The sequence below is a fragment of the Rana temporaria genome, chromosome 9 (genome assembly GCF_905171775.1).
Source record: "Rana temporaria chromosome 9, aRanTem1.1, whole genome shotgun sequence".
Taxonomy (NCBI): Eukaryota; Metazoa; Chordata; class Amphibia; order Anura; family Ranidae; genus Rana; species Rana temporaria.
Window position 1 is genome coordinate 32,144,243 of NC_053497.1, and position 17,811 is coordinate 32,162,053.

The following is a 17,811-nucleotide window of genomic DNA, read 5'->3' on the forward strand; positions in this document are numbered from 1 at the left end:
TCTGCTATAGACCACCCGGGCCAAAATCACAGCTTCTACCATCATTGACGGAGTTCATCTCCACTTACACCCTTAACAGCAAACATCTTTTGCTGCTAGGGGATTTCAATCTCTGGGCCAACTCCTCACAGGATCCCGTGGCCGATGCCTGCATTGACCACCTGGAAGGATTAGGGCTACAGCAACTAGTACGCGGGCCCACGCATGCTTCAGGTCACACGCTTGACCTAATTTTCAGACAAGCTCTGGAAATAAGTATTTTGGAAAATGAACCATTGCCATGGACAGATCACCATGCAATCAAATTCATAATTTCCAAAACTCCCCCATTTATAAAAACACCTAAGCCGGTGACAAGACTCTGGACTAGGTCTCAGAAGAAGCTCCACTCGGAACTCTTCAAGTACACCTTAGGAAAAACAATAAAAACAATACAACCACTCCTAACTGCCGCAGAAACACTGGATGCCATAAATACAGCCCTACTACAGTCAGCCGACTTAGTAGCGCCAAAACGCAAAGCCCACATCCGAAAAAATAAATCCAGCTGGTTCAACAACCAGCTGTCGGTGCTGAAGCAAGAGCGCAGAAGGGCGGAAGCCGCCTGGAAAAGAAGCGCTACAGAGATGAACCTCATCATCTACAAGGAAATAACAAGAAAATACCGTAAAGAAATTTTCAAAGCCAAGAAATATTATTTTTCTAAGGCTATCGACAGCGCCCTAAACCGCCCCCGCGAACTCTTCAAGCTGGTCACTCAGACCATGAATCCAGGGTGTCTTGAAGCCCCTAATTCAGACACCCAAGAATTTTGCAATGAATTATCGGATTTCTTCATCAATAAAATTGAGAAAATCCGGGAAAGCATACAGCAAAACAATACCCCCCTTAACCCCCTCTCCGATCATTCACACAACACCCCAAGAAATGTTCCACAATCAACAAAGTTCACTCTGAACCCCATCTCCATCGATGCCACAAAAAATATCATCGGTACTTTACGAAACAGCACAGCGCCTAATCATATAATCCCCACTAAACTGCTGAAGGAATGTGCCGACATCCTGGCACCCTCCATCACGCAGCTTATAAACAAGTCATTCAAGGAAGGCATAGTGCCCTCCCAGCTGAAAGAGGGCACAATCCAGCCTATCTTGAAAAAACCTACCATTGACCCCAACTCATCGCCGTCCCATAACAGCCCTCAACGCTCTCTCCAAGGTAATGGAGAAAGTAGTGGTACAACAGCTGCAACAGCATCTGGATACATATAATCTACTCGATCCATGTCAATCAGGTTTCCGTCCCGGACACGGGACTGAGACAGCATTGCTCAAAATATAGGACGACGCCCTTGAGGCCGCAGACGAAGGAGAATCTTGTCTCCTGGTTCTGTTGGACCTTAGCGCAGCCTTCGACACGGTAGACCACAAACTGTTACTGAGTCGCAGAAAGTGAGTTATCATGGTTCTCTTCCTTTCTAGAAAACCGATCACAATCAGTGAAATTGGGACCATTCACTTCTGAAAAACGCATGGTATCATGTGGAGTCCCTCAGGGATCCCCCCTGTCACCGGTGCTCTTCAATATTTACCTTTGCCCTCTTTTTGAAATCATTAGTAGCGAAAAACTACTATATCACTCATATGCAGACGACACGCAATTGTATTTTCGCATCTGCAACAAAAATGATCATCATCCCAGTTTAGAGAAATGTCTCTCTTCAATAGAAAACTGGATGACAAAGAGTTATCTCAAACTCAATAGTTCCAAAACAGAACTTCTTCTGTTTCACGCCAGTCGGAAGAATCAACTAGCAACAACCTGGATTCCGCCGCCCATTCTGGCCAAATTCATCACCCCTAGCTCCAAAGTCAAAAGTCTCTGAGTCATCTTCGACACCTACATGACAATGGATGCACAAATAGGGTCAGTAGTCAGCGGATCCCACCATCTGCTGCGCCTACTACGCAGACTTATCCCATTTATTCCTAAAGAAGACATAGCAGTCGTGGTGGGAACAATTGTGAACTCCAGACTGGACTATGCAAATGCCCTTTACCTCGGGCTCCCAAAGTACCAGATCGCTCGTCTGCAGGTCGTTCAAAACACGGCCGTCAGACTTGTGACTGGGAAAAAACCCATGGGAATCAATCTCACCTTCACTGAGAATCCTTCACTGGTTGCCAGTAAAGAACAGGATTGCTTTTAAAGCACTCTGTCTGATGCATAAGTGCATCCATGGGAAGGCTCCGCAATATCTATGCGAAAAGATAAAAGGTCACAACGCCAATCACGTCTTGCGATCCACCGACCAAAATCTGGTCAAGATACCCAAAGCCAGATACAAGTCCAAGGGAGAAAGAAGGTTTGCGGTACAAGGTCCTAAACTATGGAACGCTTTACCAACCAGCATTCCGCTGGAGGAAAACCGCCAACCCTTCAGAAGACAGATCAAAACTCTGCTCTTTTGATGCTCTAGAAAGGCAGGAACAACTAGCGCCCAGAGGCGATTCAGTTCGCATGCGCCGCGCTTTATACGTTTTTCATTCATTCAGTTATGCCTTGTACACACGATCGGTTTTCCCAGCGGTGAAAAGTCCGCCGGGAAAAGCGGAGAACCTGCTCGGTAGCTTTTTCCCCCTACACACGGCCGGGTTTCCCGTCAGGAAAACTGCCATGAGAGCTTTGTGTATGCTCCATCGCAGGTTTTCCCCATAGGTAAACTGTCGGCTTAAAAATCGCCATGAATCTCGGTGGGAAAAAAGAGAATATGTTCTCATTTTTCCCACCGGGATTCCCGGCGATTTTCCTGTTGGGAAAACTGCGATGGAGCATACACACGGCCGGTTTTCCCGGCCAAAAGATGTCATGGCAGTTTTCCCAACGGGAAAACCGATCGTGTGTACGAGGCAATAGGGTTAGGTTAAGGATTATGGATTAGTGGTACAAATAGGGGTTTTATTGAAATTGGGGTTAGATAGTTGAGGTTGGGGTTAGGTTAGGTTGAGGACTAGATATAGGGGTAAGTTGTGCTTAGAACTCTAAACTTCAACAGAATCGTACACTTATGCCGCATACACACGATTGGACATCCGAACAACAAAACTGTGGATTTTTTCCTGACGGAATGTTGGCTCAGACTTGTGTTGCATACACACGGTCACACAAATGTTGTCAGAAATTCCAAACGTCAAGAACGTGGTCACGTACAACACTACGACGAGCCGAGAAAAAGTTCAATGATTCCGAGAATGCGTCAAATTGATTCCGAGCATGCGTAGGATTTTTGTGCGTCGGAATTGCAAACAGATGATCGAAATTTCCGACTATAACTTTTTTGGTCGGAAAAATTGAGAACCAGCTCTCAAACATTTGTTGTCGGAAATTCCGACAGCAAATGTCTGATGGAGCCTACACACGGTCGGAATATCCGGCCAAAAGCTCACATCGAACATTTGTTGTCGGAAATTCCGTTCGTGTGTACGCGGCATAAAACTAATAAAATCAGAAGTGGCAAATATATAACAATACGTTTTTACAATTTAATAATGTTAAAACTTCATGTCCCGAAATGTTTTGCTTTCAGGAAACGCTGTTAAACGCAACTGCCTAAAAACAACAATAAATGAGACTGTGTACATGGTCACATAGGATAACATTGAATGAGTTCAGGGGCAGTTGAAACAAGCATCCAATTGCCTCTGAACGTACGTTTAGCAGCGTCCCGTGTACACGGGGCCTTACTGGTGCCACTATTTGGAGTCTGTCCATCCCCAACTGAGCTATTTTTAGTTCATTACAAAACACGAGAACCGTTATTTGATTTTATGGCTCTCTAGTTGGATGGTCTGTTGGTTACCTGTGTCCTATTGATGTGTGCAGCGGAGAGCTGGTCACTGCTGTCACAGACGGTGAGAGAGTCGATAGCCAGGCCATATAGGTAGAGGAAAAAACGCCACGCAGGGTTGTACATGTCTATGATGGTCTCTCCACGACGAATACAATAGTGTGGCAAGCAATCTATTGGCAAATGACTCTTCTGCCCTCCTTGTGCCTCTGCTCTCTCCTGTTATCTCTCAGAACCTTGCTCTTTTTCACTTTTTGTTTATTTTCCCCACTCAGAGACCCTTGTTCTCTGCATCTGATAATCATTAACCAGAACTCTCTCCTAGCATTAATAGAGGGGTGGATGGTCATTTCAAAGATTGTGACAATAGAAGACCTCAGAACAAGTCGTAAAATGGACCTTCATCCACATATTAGCCATTGTAGATTCCTAACCCTCCCCCCTACCATTTACACATTTGCTATTTTTTTTGTCCAGCAGGTACTTGCTCCCTCTTACTCATTTCTCACATTGGCTACCCTCGGCTACTCCCCCCCCCACCCCCAACACACGCACACGTGCAGCTGCACATCATACATCTCGGGAGGCTATAGAACCGGTGTAGCATGCAGATCTGTAGCTCATGAAGATCGGTATCCCTGCCATCAACTGCACATGTGCCGATTTCAGGCTATTGAAGTCGAGCGCAGAGCAATGGATTTCCAACAGTACACACCAGCGAACCCGGCATTCGGGGTGACGTGGACTTAGGGGAAAGTGGCCAGTTGGCTCTTTCGGCCTCCTGGCTCTTTTTTTAACATCCTCCAATCCACGGGGATGTTAAGGAAAGAGCCTGGATGCCGACCGAAATTTCACTGGTATGTACTGTCGGCAGTAGCTCTGCGCTCCATTTCAATTGCCTAAAATCGGCACATGCGCAGTTGATGGCAGGGATACCGATCTTCATGAGCTACAGATCTCCATGCTACACCGGTCTCCTTTGTCTTACGATCTGGCAGAAACACAGAAGGGGGCCCGTCTGTGAGTGATCAGAAAATCACGGATGGTTCCTAAATTAGGGTGAAACTGAAAGATTAAGGATTACTAAATCCAAAATCGAATTGGTGGGACTTTAAATGAGACTGTGGCCGTCCGGCACACAGATCTCCATCCCTGGGTCCTAAATTAGGGTGACCAGACACCCCGGTTTCCAGGGACAGTCCCCGGATTGAGGACACTGTCCCCGGACCAAGTCTGTCCTCCGTTTTGTCCCCGGATTGGGTTTGAACAGGGGCTGTGGCAATTTCAAGGACAGTGCAGAGTTAAAATAAAAAAAACAGAGGGCCAGATTCACATAGAACTGCGGCGGCGTAACGTATCGTAGATACGTCACACCGCCGCAAGTTTTCATCGCAAGTGCCTGATTCACAGAGCACTTGCGATTAAAACTACGCCGGCGGCCTCCGGCGCAAGGCGGGCCAATTCAAATGGGCGTGTGCCATTTAAATTAGGCGCGCTCCCGCGCCGGACCTACTGCGCATGCTCCGTTTCGCAAATCCCGTCGTGCTTTGCGTGACGTGACGTCATTTTTTCGAACGGCGACGCGCGTAGCGTACTTCCGTATTCCCGGACGTGTTACGCAAACGACGTTCATTTTTAAATTTCGACGTGGGAACGACGGCCATACTTTAGACAGCAATACGTTTGCTGACTAAAGTTAGGGCACCTAAAACGACGACTAACTTTGCGACGGGAAACTAGACTAGCGGCGACCTAGCGAACGCGAAAATCCATCGGGGATCCGCCGTAACTGCTAATTTGCATACCCGACGCTGGTTTACGACGCGAACTCCACCCAGCGGCGGCCGCGGTATTGCATCCTAAGATCCGACAGTGTAAAACAATTACACCTGTCGGATCTTATGGATATCTATGCGTAACTGATTCTATGAATCAGTCGCATAGATAGAAACAGAGATACGACGGCGTATCAGGAGAAACACCGTCGTATCTCTTTGGTGAATCTGGCCCAGAATTACACACCCCCGCTCTGCCGCTCCTACTAGATTAGGGGTGTGTCTATTTTTTTCCCTGTATCTGTGCCCCTTTCTGATGATCATGTGCTGGTCGGAGCGGAGGGAATATTTCTTCGATTTTCGAGGGCATGCCCAATCAGCTTCCCTCGCATCTTCTTCTGCCTTGGCACAAGTCCCGGCCAGCCGCCGGCCTGCTTATCTCCTTGCCTTTCCTGCGGAGTGATCTTCCTCCGCTCCCCACCCAGTAGTAGCCGGAGAGTGAGACTTGACAGGCTGTGAGGAGGGCGGCGGCGGCGGCGGCGACAGGTCGCTGATTCTCGCCATTACTAGTAAAAAATATGTCCCCGGATTTTATTTAAAAAATCTGGTCACCTTATCCTAAATTCAAGATCAGCACAAAAACCGAAATGAACTGTGAGGACTTTGGGTTCTTGGAAGACAAAGTTCGACTTTTTTGACCTGGTATGTGCGTTATAAAAGTCAGCAGCTACAGTACATATTGCTTCTGCCTTTTATTTCAAAACGGGTGAAATTCCTCTTTAACCACTTAAGGACCCCTTCACGCCGATATACATCGGCAGAATTGCGCGGCTGGGCACATCCACGTACATGTCCGTGGCTCTTTAAGCCCAACCGTGGGGTCGCGCGCGCGTGCACACGACCTGGTCCGAAGCTCCGTGACCGCGGGACTCGCGGATCCGGTCGCCGCTGGAGTCCCGTGATCGCTCCCCAGAGCTGAAGAACGGGGAGAGCCGTGTGTAAACACAGCTTCCCCGTTCTTCACTGTGGCGTTGTCATCAATCGTGTGTTCCCTTTTATAGGGAAACACAATCGATGACGTCACACCTACAGCCACACCCCCCTACAGTTAGAAACACAAATGAGGTCACACATAACCCCTTCAGCGCCCCCTTATGGTTCACTCCCAAACTGCAATTGTCATTTTCACAGTAAACAACGCATTTTTAATGCATTTTTTGCTGTGAAAATGACAATGGTCTCAAAAATGTGTCAAAATTGTCCGAAGTGTCCGCCATAATGTCGCAGTCACGAAAAAAATCGCTGATCGCCACCATTAGTGGTAAAAAAAAAAAAATTAATAAAAATGCAATAAAACTATCCCCTTTTTTGTAAACACTATAAATTTTGCTCAAACCAATCGATATACGCTTATTGCGATTTTTTTACCAAAAATAGGTAGAAGAATACGCATCGGCCTAAACTGAGGAAAACAAATAATGTTTTATATATTTTTGGGGGATATTTATTATAGAAAAAAGTAAAAAATATTGATTTTTTTTCAAAATTGTCGCTCTATTTTTGTTTATAGCGCAAAAAATAAAAACCGCAGAGGTGATCAAATACCACCAAAAGAAAGCTCTATTTGTGGGGGAAAAAGACGCCAATTTTGTTTGGGAGCCACGTCGCACGACCGCTCAATTGTCAGTTAAATCGACGCAGTCCTGAATCGCAAAAACTGGCCGGGTCCTTTACCTGCATTTTGGTCCGGGTCTTAAGTGGTTAAAGGAGTTTCAACCAAAAAAAGGTTAATTAAATTCACAAGAACTTTTTTTTTTTTTTTATCACTACTATTCCTTTATATTGGCTTTTAAAATTTACAAATGCAGCAATTTAGAAATCAGATGAAAGTTTAGCACTGGAAAACACTTTTTGAAAGACAAAAAGTACATTTTATATACATCTATATAGATCAGACCAAAATGAGGAGAATGAGGTACAGAGGGACATTGCCCCAAATCAGGGACAGTCCCTCGAAATCAGGAGCCATGTTACAGTGACAGTTCAATACAATATGATCAACATATTGCAGTTGTCCCTATATAAAAGAGCCTGGAAGAAGAAAACGAATGCAGCCATCACTTCTAGGGACTGCTATGCTACAATATAATATCACATCTTTTGTTGTTAGGTTTGGACGCCTATAACACTCCAATGAGAAAGCATTCATTGGAACATTTCCATCACGTGACCAAAGCAAATAAACCAGAGTGCGTAAGGGCAGCAGGGGAACAACGTGAGGGCGAAAGTAAGGAAACAGCGCCCATATCGGAAGTAATAGGAACAGCAAGAGCAACGTGTGGGCGGACAAAAAGGAAACAGCGTCCACAGTGTGAGGGCGGAAGTTAAAGAAATAGCGTCTACAAAGTGTGGGCGGAAGCGGGGCGCTGTCCGTGCGTTCCAAAAGCCGGAAGTCGCTCACTTTTAACCTTCGCCCTCAGAAGCGGAAGACAGGGAGTGAGAACCCGGAAGTTGGCCGGCTGCTCCTGTTTGCGTTATAACAGTTGATAACTGTCGGTGTCTCTGGTTGCCGGAGGGCCCGGGATTGCAGGTGAGATTGACTGGGGGGCATTTATGAGGAGAGTGGAGGGGGTGAGGCGGGGGTAATAAGCTGTATATCTCAGTGAATCAGTCCTGTGTAGGCAGGCATATTATACAACATGGCTGCCATCATGTCATACATAGATGAGGGAAGATGTCCCTGGAATGGTGTCTCTGGTCTACAGACATCACCCTGACTGGGTATACTGTGATCCCAGATCGTTGTGTCTATTAGATGATCTGATAGTAGGCTTTCTACATGTAAAGAGGACCTGTCATCACACATGAACTCCACACAGACCTACAACACTCAATAAAGAGAGCCTGTCACCATGCCAGTCACTTCACAACAACCTCCACATAAGATTATATTTATCCGCTTAAATTCTGGGCACTTTAACCCCCTTCCTGCCCAGGCCAATTATCAGCTTTCAATGCTGTTACATTTTGAATGAGAATGACGCTGCACCCAAATGTAATTTTTATTAAAAATAATCACACAAATAGAGCTTTCTTCTGGTGGTATTTAAAGCGGGAGTTCACCCGAAATTTTTTTTTTTAACATTAGATTGAGGCTCATTTTGTCTAGGGGAATCGGGTAGATTTTTTTTAAAAACGAAGCAGTGCTTACCGTTTTAGAGAGCGATCTTCTCCGCCGCTTCCGGGTATGGTCTTCGGGACTGGGCGTTTCTATTTGATTGACAGGCTTCCGGCGGTCGCATACATCGCGTCACGAGTAGCCGAAAGAAGCCTAACGTCGGTGTCGGCTCTATACGGCGCCTGCGCACCGACGTTCGGCTACTTTCGGGAAATCGTGACGCGATGTATGCGACCGTCTGAAGCCTGTCAATCAAAATAGGAACGCCCAGTCCCGAAGACCATACCCGGAAGCGGCGGAGAAGATCGCTCTCTAAAACGGTAAGTACTGCTTCGATTTAAAAAAAAACTACCCGATTCCCCTTCACAAAATGAGCCTCAATCTAAGGTAAAAAATTAACTTTTCGGGTGAACCTCCACTTTAATCACCTGTTGTTTTTTTTTTTTGCTTAGAAAAAAAAATAATGAAAAACACCAGAAAATGTAATTTTTTTTTTTTCTGTCAGAAAACGTTGTAAGGCCTCATGTACACTGCTGCTGGTAAACAGATGTTTATAACCCTTTCACACTGTGCCGCACATAGCGTCAGCGGTGAAAAAAAGCAGTAAAACGCTGCTATTTTACGGTCAGATTTGCGGCGCATTTTGGCCACTAGCGGGGCACTTTTAACCCTCCTGCTAGCGGTCGAGAAAGGGTTAAAACCACCCGCAATGCACCACTTCAGTGGCCTATTGCCAGCGGTACGGCAGCGCTGCCCGTTGATTTCAATGGGTAGGAGCGCATTAACAGCGGTGAGTTCCTGGAGTTCGGATTTAAAAAGGAAAGGGAGTGTATACTGGACTGGATTAGCCACTTCAGATCTTTGGATGTATGTGGCACATCCAGAGAGTGAAGGGCCAAGTACCTGTTTTCCTCGGCTGACTTCCAGCTGTAGAGTTATCCAGTAGCTGTATAGACGCCAAATAACTTTCATAGTGCGACAGCATGGTCCTGGGCTCTTGCACTGTTACCTGGAACCCAGGACCATGTTAACCGGCTTCAGGGTGACAAGTGGGAGGAGACAGATGAACGCAAGTTGATGCTCTTGTCTCTTCTGCACTGAATAAAGCTAAAAACAATGGGCTAGATTCAGAGACAGTTACGCCGTCGTAAATGTAAGCGTATTCTGGAAACCAGATACGCTTAAATTAGGCTAAGATACGAGCGGCGTAAGTCTCCTACGCCGTCGTATCTTAGGGTGCATATTTACGCTGGCCGCTAGGTGGCGCTTCCGTCGATTTCTGCGTAGAATATGCAAATGAGCTGGATACGCCGATTCAGAAACGTACGTGCGCCCGGCAGATTTTTTTTTACGTCGTTTGCGTAAGGCTTTTTCCGGCGTAACGTTACTCCTGCTATATGAGGCATAGCCAATGTTAAAGTGGAGGTTTCATCAAAAAAACAATTTTGCTTTAAACTGTAGCTTACACCTAAAAAAGAAAAAAGAAAAAATATATATATATATATATATATATATAATTTTTTTTTACTCATCTGGAAATGCCTGTTGCTATGCGGTCCCACGAAATCTGCCTTTGAAAGCACCTAGGATTCTAACATCATCTCCCTCTAATGCTCCTGGGAAATGTGTGTCATCATTTCCCAGGATGCAGTGCGCTGTCCAATTATCACTCCCCATCCAAGACTTCCAGGAAGTAAGTGCTTGTAGGCTTCACAATGCCCACAAGCAAAATGACAACGGTGTAGACATAGTTTTATAAACTATCTTTTTTGAATATCTATGCGGATCGGCGGTGGATTGTAAAATAGTAAGTGACCGGATTTATATTATAAAAACGCATGATGAAAGGACATACGATAAAAAAATGCTAATTGTGGTTGGAACTCCACTTTAAGTATGGACGTCGCTCCCGCGTCAAATTTTGAAAATTTTACGTCGTTTGTGTAAGTCGTTCGCGAATAGGGCTTTGCGTAAATTACGTTCACGGCCGGCGCATGCGCCGTTCGTGAGAAACGTCATTTACGTGGGGTCATGTTTTATTTACATAAAACACGCCCACCTCTTGACAATTTGAATTCGGCTCGCTTACGCCGGCAGATTTATGCTACGCCGCCGCAACTTACGGAGCAAGTGCTTTGTGAATACTGCACTTGCCTCTCTAAATTGTGGCGTCGTAGCGTAAATAACATGCGCTACGCCCGCACAAATTTACGTCGCCTTACCTGAATCTAGCCCAATGATTTTGTCACTTGGGTTTTTGAGCCGCCATTCCCTGGCCTATACATCCAGGGAATCTACTGAGTGACTCTCTGCTCAGTTATTTGCTTTGGAGGGCAAAATACATACCCCCCCCCCCCCCACACACACACACACACACACACACACACACACAGAGCGGGTAAAATAAGTATTGTGTACTGGTCCAAATCATTTGGTGGAGGGTGGATTATGATGTGGGGTTGTTTTTCAGGGGTTGGGCTTGGCCCCTTAGTCCCAGTGAAGGGAACTCTTAAGGCGTCAGCATTCCAAGACATTTTGGACAATTTCATGCTCCCAACTTTGTGGGAACAGTTTGGGGATGGCCACTTCCTGTTCCAACATGACTGTACACCACTACACAAAGCAAGGTCCATAAAGACATGGATGAGCGAGTTTGGGGTGGAGGAACTTGACTGTCCTGACCTCAACCCGATGGAACACCTTTGAGATGAATTGGAGCGGCCTGACCTCACAAATGCGCTTCTGGAAGAATGTTCAAACATTCCCATAGACACACTCCTAAACCTTGTGGACAGCCTTCCCAGAAGAGTTGTTATAAAGGGTGGGCCAACTCTACGGATTAAAGCCTCGTACACACAATCGGATTTTCCGCAGACAAAGCGTAGGACTTTTATCCGAAGGGCATTGGCCAGGAACTTGTCTTGCATACAAACGGCACACAATTGTCGGCCAACAAACGCGAACGTAGTTACGTACTATGTGGATTTTCAGCTCTTTAGCGCTCCCTTTGGCCACCTTCTGCTAATGTTGTGTTATGGTGAGCATTGCTTCCGAGCATGCGTGTTTGTACTTTGTACCGCCGGACTTGTGTACACATGCTCGGAAAATCAGATAAAAGCCTCCCGACGCGCGTGCCCGGCGGGCGCGATCACCGCCGGCACCCGCGATCGCTCGTTACAGAGCGAGAACCGGGAGGTGTGTGTGTGTGTGTGTGTGTGTGTGTGTGTGGTCTTATTGACCCCGCATCTCTCAATAAAGAGGACCTGTCACAATATATTTCTATTACAAGGGATGTTTACATTCCTTGTAATAGGAATAAAAGTGATCAAGAAAATTTAAATGTAAAAAAAAAAAAATTAACTAAAATAAAAATAGAAAAAAATGATTTAAAACGCCCCTGTATCCAGTAGCTCGCACCCATAAGCGAACGCACACGCAAGTCCCGCCAACATATGTAAACGCTGTTCAAACCACACATGTGAGGTATCGCTGCGTGCGTTAGAACGCAAGCAACAATTCTAGCACTAGATCTCCTCTGTAACTCTGAACTGGTAACCTGTAAAAAAAATGCAAGCTTTGCCTATGGAGATTTTTAAGTACTGAAGTTTGACATGTGTGACATGTTGGGTATCTATTTACTCGGTGTAACAGCTTGCACATTATACAAAAAAATTGGGCTAACTTTACTGTTTTTGTTGTTTTTTAATTAATTTTTTTCCCCAAAAAAAGGCGTTTGAAAAATGATTGCGCAAAAACCGTGTGAGATAAAAAGTTGCAATGACCGCCATTTTTTCCCTAGCGTGTCTGCTAAAAAAATATATATAGTGTTTGGGGGTTCTGAGTAATTTTTTAGCAAAACAATTATTTTTGCATGTAGGAGAGAAGTGCCAGAATAGGCCCGGTATGGAAGTGGTTAAAAAATGAATTTATTATTACAAATAATTACATTGCTTTACTTTTGGCTAATGTAAATACCTGAATATATCCCAACACCACAGCACTCAGACTAGGAGAGGGAGGGACAGTCTCACCAAGCTCGGGGAATTGTCTGTCTCCCTGGGACCCCATATTCTGATGTTACCCGGAAATATAAAAGAGACATTCCCGATAGTGCAGTACGTTGATTCAAGTTTGTTTAATACAGGGCTCGACAAATCCTGGGCGCCAGGTCGCCATGGCGACTAGAAATGGTGTCCTGGCGACTTGGCTTGGAAGGTGGGCTCGCGCCATCTGGTGGTGAGCCGTTGGTATTACAAGTTATTACCACCAGATGTGTGAGCTGGCGCCATCTGGTGGTGGCCGTTGGTATTACAAGTTAAGCATTACAAGTTAAACAGCAATTCTAATGTCATTTTTCACAATTTTTCACTGCCATCTTCTTCCCTCTAATTAGAACCCCCAAACATTATATATATTTTTTATCCTAACACCCTAGAGAATAAAATGGCGATCGTTGCAATACTTTCTGTCACGTCGTATTTGCGCAGCGGTCTTGCAAGCGCACTTTTTTGGGAAAAAATTACACTTTTTTTAATTAAAAAATAAGACAACAGTAAATTTATCCCCATTTTTTTTCAATATTATGAAAGATAATGTTACGCCGAGTAAATTCAGACCCAACATGTCACGCTTCAAAATTGCGTCCGCTCGTGGAATGGCGACAAACTTTTACCCTTTAAAATCTTCATAGGTGACGTTTAAAAAAAATCTACAGGTTGAATGTTTTGAGTTGCAGAGGAGGTCTAGGGCTAGAATTATTGCTCTCACTCTACCAATCGCGGTGATACCTCACATGTGTGGTTTGAACACTGTTTACATATGCGCTTCTGCGCGCAAGCTCGTCGGGACGGGGCGCGTTTTCTGGCTCCTAACTTTTTTAGCTGGCTTCTAGATTCCAAGCAAATTTGTCAAACCCTGGTTTAATAAATTTATAAATTGTACTTGCAGGAACGATAATATTATGTCAGCGAACAGCAGTCGGATCAGAAATGGTAAAAAAGCTGCGGCGTCTCGATTTTCTTCGCTCTACTTCCTATGCGAATCGTCTATCCACCGTTGGGTCAGGAGAAATGTAATGAGTCTCACTCGGCCAGAAGTCCATTTGTGACGAAACGCGTAGGCTGGAGCCTCCAAGGGTGAAGTCATTACGTTTTCCTTACCCCCGACGGTGGATAGGCGATTCACATAGGAAGTAGAGAGAAGCAAATGGAGACGCCTCAGCTTTTTTTTTTTTTTTTACCATTTCTGATCTGACTGCTGTCCGCTGACATACTATTATCGTTCCTGTAAGTGCAATTTAAAAATTCCCTGAACTTGGTGAGACTCTCGGCAGTCTCAGCCCTCTGGTAAGCAGGCTACCTCACATTTGGGTGTCGAGCCGATCGCACTTTGGTTTGTGTAAAGATTTGCGCCACGTTTTTCTTCCTGTAACTTATCCTTGCCTGCCTGGATGTTAAGCACTACATAGACCCATATGGAATGCGATTGGGACTCTGTTTTAGTTCTCCTTTTATTTTTTTCACTTGCTTACTTTTAGGAATTCATTTACGATACACTTGCTCACTATTACCAGCACTGCACTTCTTTTATAGTTTTAATAAACTTCCTGCTAAGTGGTGCTTTTCCCTATCTATCTACAGACACACACACATGAAGTTGGGGGAAATCCCATGCGAATCTTTGCAGTGTGATTTGCACACATTTTTTTTTTTATCGGTACTCATACTTAAAGGGGTTGTAAATGTCCCCCCCCCCCCTTTTTTTTTCTTCCTAAGTAGCTTCATTTACCTTAGTGCAGTCCTCCTTCACTTACCTCATCCTTCCATTTTGCTTTTAAATGTCCTTATTTCTTCTGAGAAATCCTCACTTCCTGTTCTTCTGTCTGTAACTCCACACAGTAATGCGAGGCTTTCTCCCTGGTGTGGAGTGTCGTGTCTTCCCCCTCCCTTGGACTACAGGAGAGTCAGGACGCTCTCTACGTTGCAGATAAAGGAGCTGTGGGTTAGTGGGCGTCCTGACTCTCCTGTAGTCCGAGGGAGCAAGCATGACACTCCACACCAGGGTGAAAGACTTGTATGTAGTTACAGACAGAAGAACAGGAAGTGAGGATTTCTCAGAAGAAATAAGGACATTTAACCACTTAAGACCCGGACCAAAATGCAGCTAAAGGACTTTGCCCCTTTTTGCGATTCGGCACTGCGTCGATTTAACTGACAATTGCCCGGTCGTGCGATGTGGCTCCCAAACAAAATTGGCGTCCTTTCTTTCCCACAAATAGAGCTTTCTTTTGGTGGTATTTGATCACCTCTGTGGCATTTATTTTTTGCGCTATAAACAAAAATAGAGCGACAATTTTGAAAAAAAAAAAAAATATTTTTTACTTTTTGCTATAATAAATATCCCCCAAAAATATATAAAACATTTTTTTTCCTCGGTTTAGGCCGATACGTATTCTTCTACATATTTTTGGTTAAAAAAAATCGCAATAAGCGTTTATCGGTTGGTTTGCGCAAAATTTATAGCGTTTACAAAATAGGGGATAGTTTTTTGCATTTTTATTCTTTTTTTTTTTTACTACTAATGGCGGCGATCAGCAATTTTTTTTTTCATGACTGCGACATTATAGCGGACACTTCGGACAATTTTGACACATTTTTGGGACCATTGTCATTTTCACAGCAAAAAATGCATTTAAAATGCATGGTTTACTGTGAAAACTATGACAATTGCAGTTTGGGAGTTAACCACAGGGGGTGCTGATGGGGTTATGTGTGACCTGAAGTGTGTTTACAACTGTAGGGGGGGTGTGGCTGTAGGTGTGACGTCATCGATTGTGTCCCCCTATAAAAGGGATCACACGATCGATGCTGCCGCCACAGTGAAGAACGGGGAAGCCGTGTTTACACACGGCTCTACCTGTTCTTCAGCTCAGGGGACCGATCGCGGGACTCCAGCGGCGATCGGGTTCGCGGGTCCCGGAGCTTTGGACCGGGTTGCGGGAGCGTGCCCGCGACCCACGGCTGGGTACTAGTACAGCACGTACCTGTACGTGCTTGTGCCCAGCCGTGCCATTCTGCCGACGTATATGTACAGGAGGCGGTCCTTAAGTGGTTAAAAGCAAAATGGAAGGATGAGGTAAGTGAAGAAGGACTGCACTAAGGTAAAGGAAGCTATTTAGGAAAAAATAATTGTACCTTTACAACCCCTTTAACATTTTTTTTTTTTAAATCCCTATGGGTGCAACCCTACTAGGTAGTAACTCTTCTGTATCCACCTGTGCCAAAAGGGGAACATGCTGACAGGAGGGGAGAGTAGAGCAAATAGATTGATGACTTCTCTGTGTGCTGCTTCATTGTTCAATATGTAGGCCAGAAGTGTTCTTGACCAAGCCACACTGGAGCTGTGCTGAAGTCCATGATCTGGCTGTACTATCTGGCAGGATTATCTGGATTAAATTACTGGCCACATAGTTGCCTATACTTTGCCTGGTGTAAGTTCCCACATCTACGTCTACTGTGTATTTTCCTGCTTGCCTGAAGTTCTCCTTTATATAAACCTTCTTTAGTGTTCTGTTGAGTCACGATTCATTTTCTGAGTACAAAGCAGGTAGTTGGGTTTGGCAGGGACCGTGTCCTCTGAGCCCTTGGGGTTGTTGTGTCCCTAGATGTTTGTCAGAAGGCTAATCGCTGTGTGTAAATAGTGTCCGATATTTCTAAAGCTGTTATTTTTGCACTGCAAATAGTCTTTTTGCTTTTTCTTTTATGGCTATCCAAAGTCAAGGTTGGGCAGTCTGATTTAATCTTCTCTTTTGTGGAACTACAAGACACAGTATACCTTCTCCAATGACGGGTCAACATTCTGCCGGAAATGTCCTACAGCTCACACCACTCTTACCTTCTCTTCTTTGTATTTCAGGGAGGGAGATGGCGGCTGACGAGAAGATGGAGGTGACGGTGAAAACGTTGGACTCGCAATCTCGGACCTTCGCTGTAGATGCAGAGGTTTGTTTACAGAGAGTAGATTGTAATTACTGGGTGTGTGAGGAGCCAAAATACATCAGCTTGCGCCATGTTGCGTTAGGGCTCATTCACACAGACATCTAAAAGGCTATGTTGATACAGCGAGTAAAGAAAGTACTGAAAACATCACTATTTTTAAGTAAATATTAGGGCTGTGCAAATTAACTTTTAATTAATCAATTAATCTTTAATTTTTTTGATCGATTAAAAAGATTTTGATCGATTTAAAATTCTTTTGATTGGTACTCACCTCTCCGCCGGCTTCTGGGCCTTCAGGGAGTTTCCGTCGGAGATCCAGTGACGTCACGGACACCGGCGGGGCTTGCTGTGTCCATCTGAAGGGCTCCTTTGCTGTGCCTCCATATCTGCATGCCGGCAGGACCTTACTATCTGCCACACGCAAGGGCTGTTACACTTCCCTCTATCACTTCCCTCTATCACTTCCCTCTATCACTTCCCTCTATCACTTCCCTCTATCACTTCCCTCTATCACTTCCCTCTATCACTTCCCTCTATCACTTCCCTCTATCACTTCCCTCTATCACTTCCCTCTATCACTTCCCTCTATCACTTCCCTCTATCACTTCCCTCTATCACTTCCCTCTATCAACCTGGGATTCTACAACCATCCACTGGGAGTTGTGATAGTTCCCTTCATGGGACATCTACATGCCGACGGACTGATGTTAACCTCTCCTCATCTGTATTCAGCAGTGGTATCGTTGTACACATTTTTATACCAGTATCGTACTTGGCTACATATTTTTATAACTGCTTTTGGTACCGTTTGGTATTACTCGCACCATTTTTACAGTTTATGTAACTACATCGATTTTATCTCCAAGGAGATCAGCTAAAAGTAGTTGGATCTCTGTGTGCGTTATAATTAATCAAAATTAATCGATTAAAAAAAAAAGATTAATCAAACAGAACATTTTTGATCAGTAACCGCCCTAGTAAATATATTTCTGAGCCCAGGTTCACACTGGG

At 44.8% G+C, this 17,811-nt stretch overlaps 2 protein-coding genes across 6 annotated transcripts in view; one reads left to right on the forward strand and one right to left on the reverse strand.

Annotated features, from left to right (window-relative positions):
- Positions 1–4,145, reverse strand: part of APOM (apolipoprotein M) — a 44,317-nt gene extending 40,172 nt beyond the window's left edge. Inside the window, exon 1 of one of the 2 annotated variants that reach the window (XM_040323095.1) lies at positions 3,863–4,145. In XM_040323095.1, coding sequence (XP_040179029.1) covers positions 3,863–3,976 — 114 coding nt within the window. In that variant the 5' untranslated portion in view covers positions 3,977–4,145. The remainder of the gene's footprint in view (positions 1–3,862) is intronic. The other variant, XM_040323094.1, reaches the window with a different exon arrangement.
- A 3,952-nt stretch (positions 4,146–8,097) lies between these two features.
- The window catches only part of BAG6 (BAG cochaperone 6), a 68,927-nt gene continuing 59,213 nt past the window's right edge, over positions 8,098–17,811 (forward strand). For all 4 annotated transcript variants that reach the window (XM_040323096.1, XM_040323098.1, XM_040323099.1 and 1 more), the window contains exons 1-2: positions 8,098–8,215; positions 16,718–16,803. In XM_040323096.1, the coding sequence (XP_040179030.1) occupies positions 16,726–16,803 (78 nt within the window). In that variant the 5' untranslated portion in view covers positions 8,098–8,215; positions 16,718–16,725. The remainder of the gene's footprint in view (positions 8,216–16,717; positions 16,804–17,811) is intronic.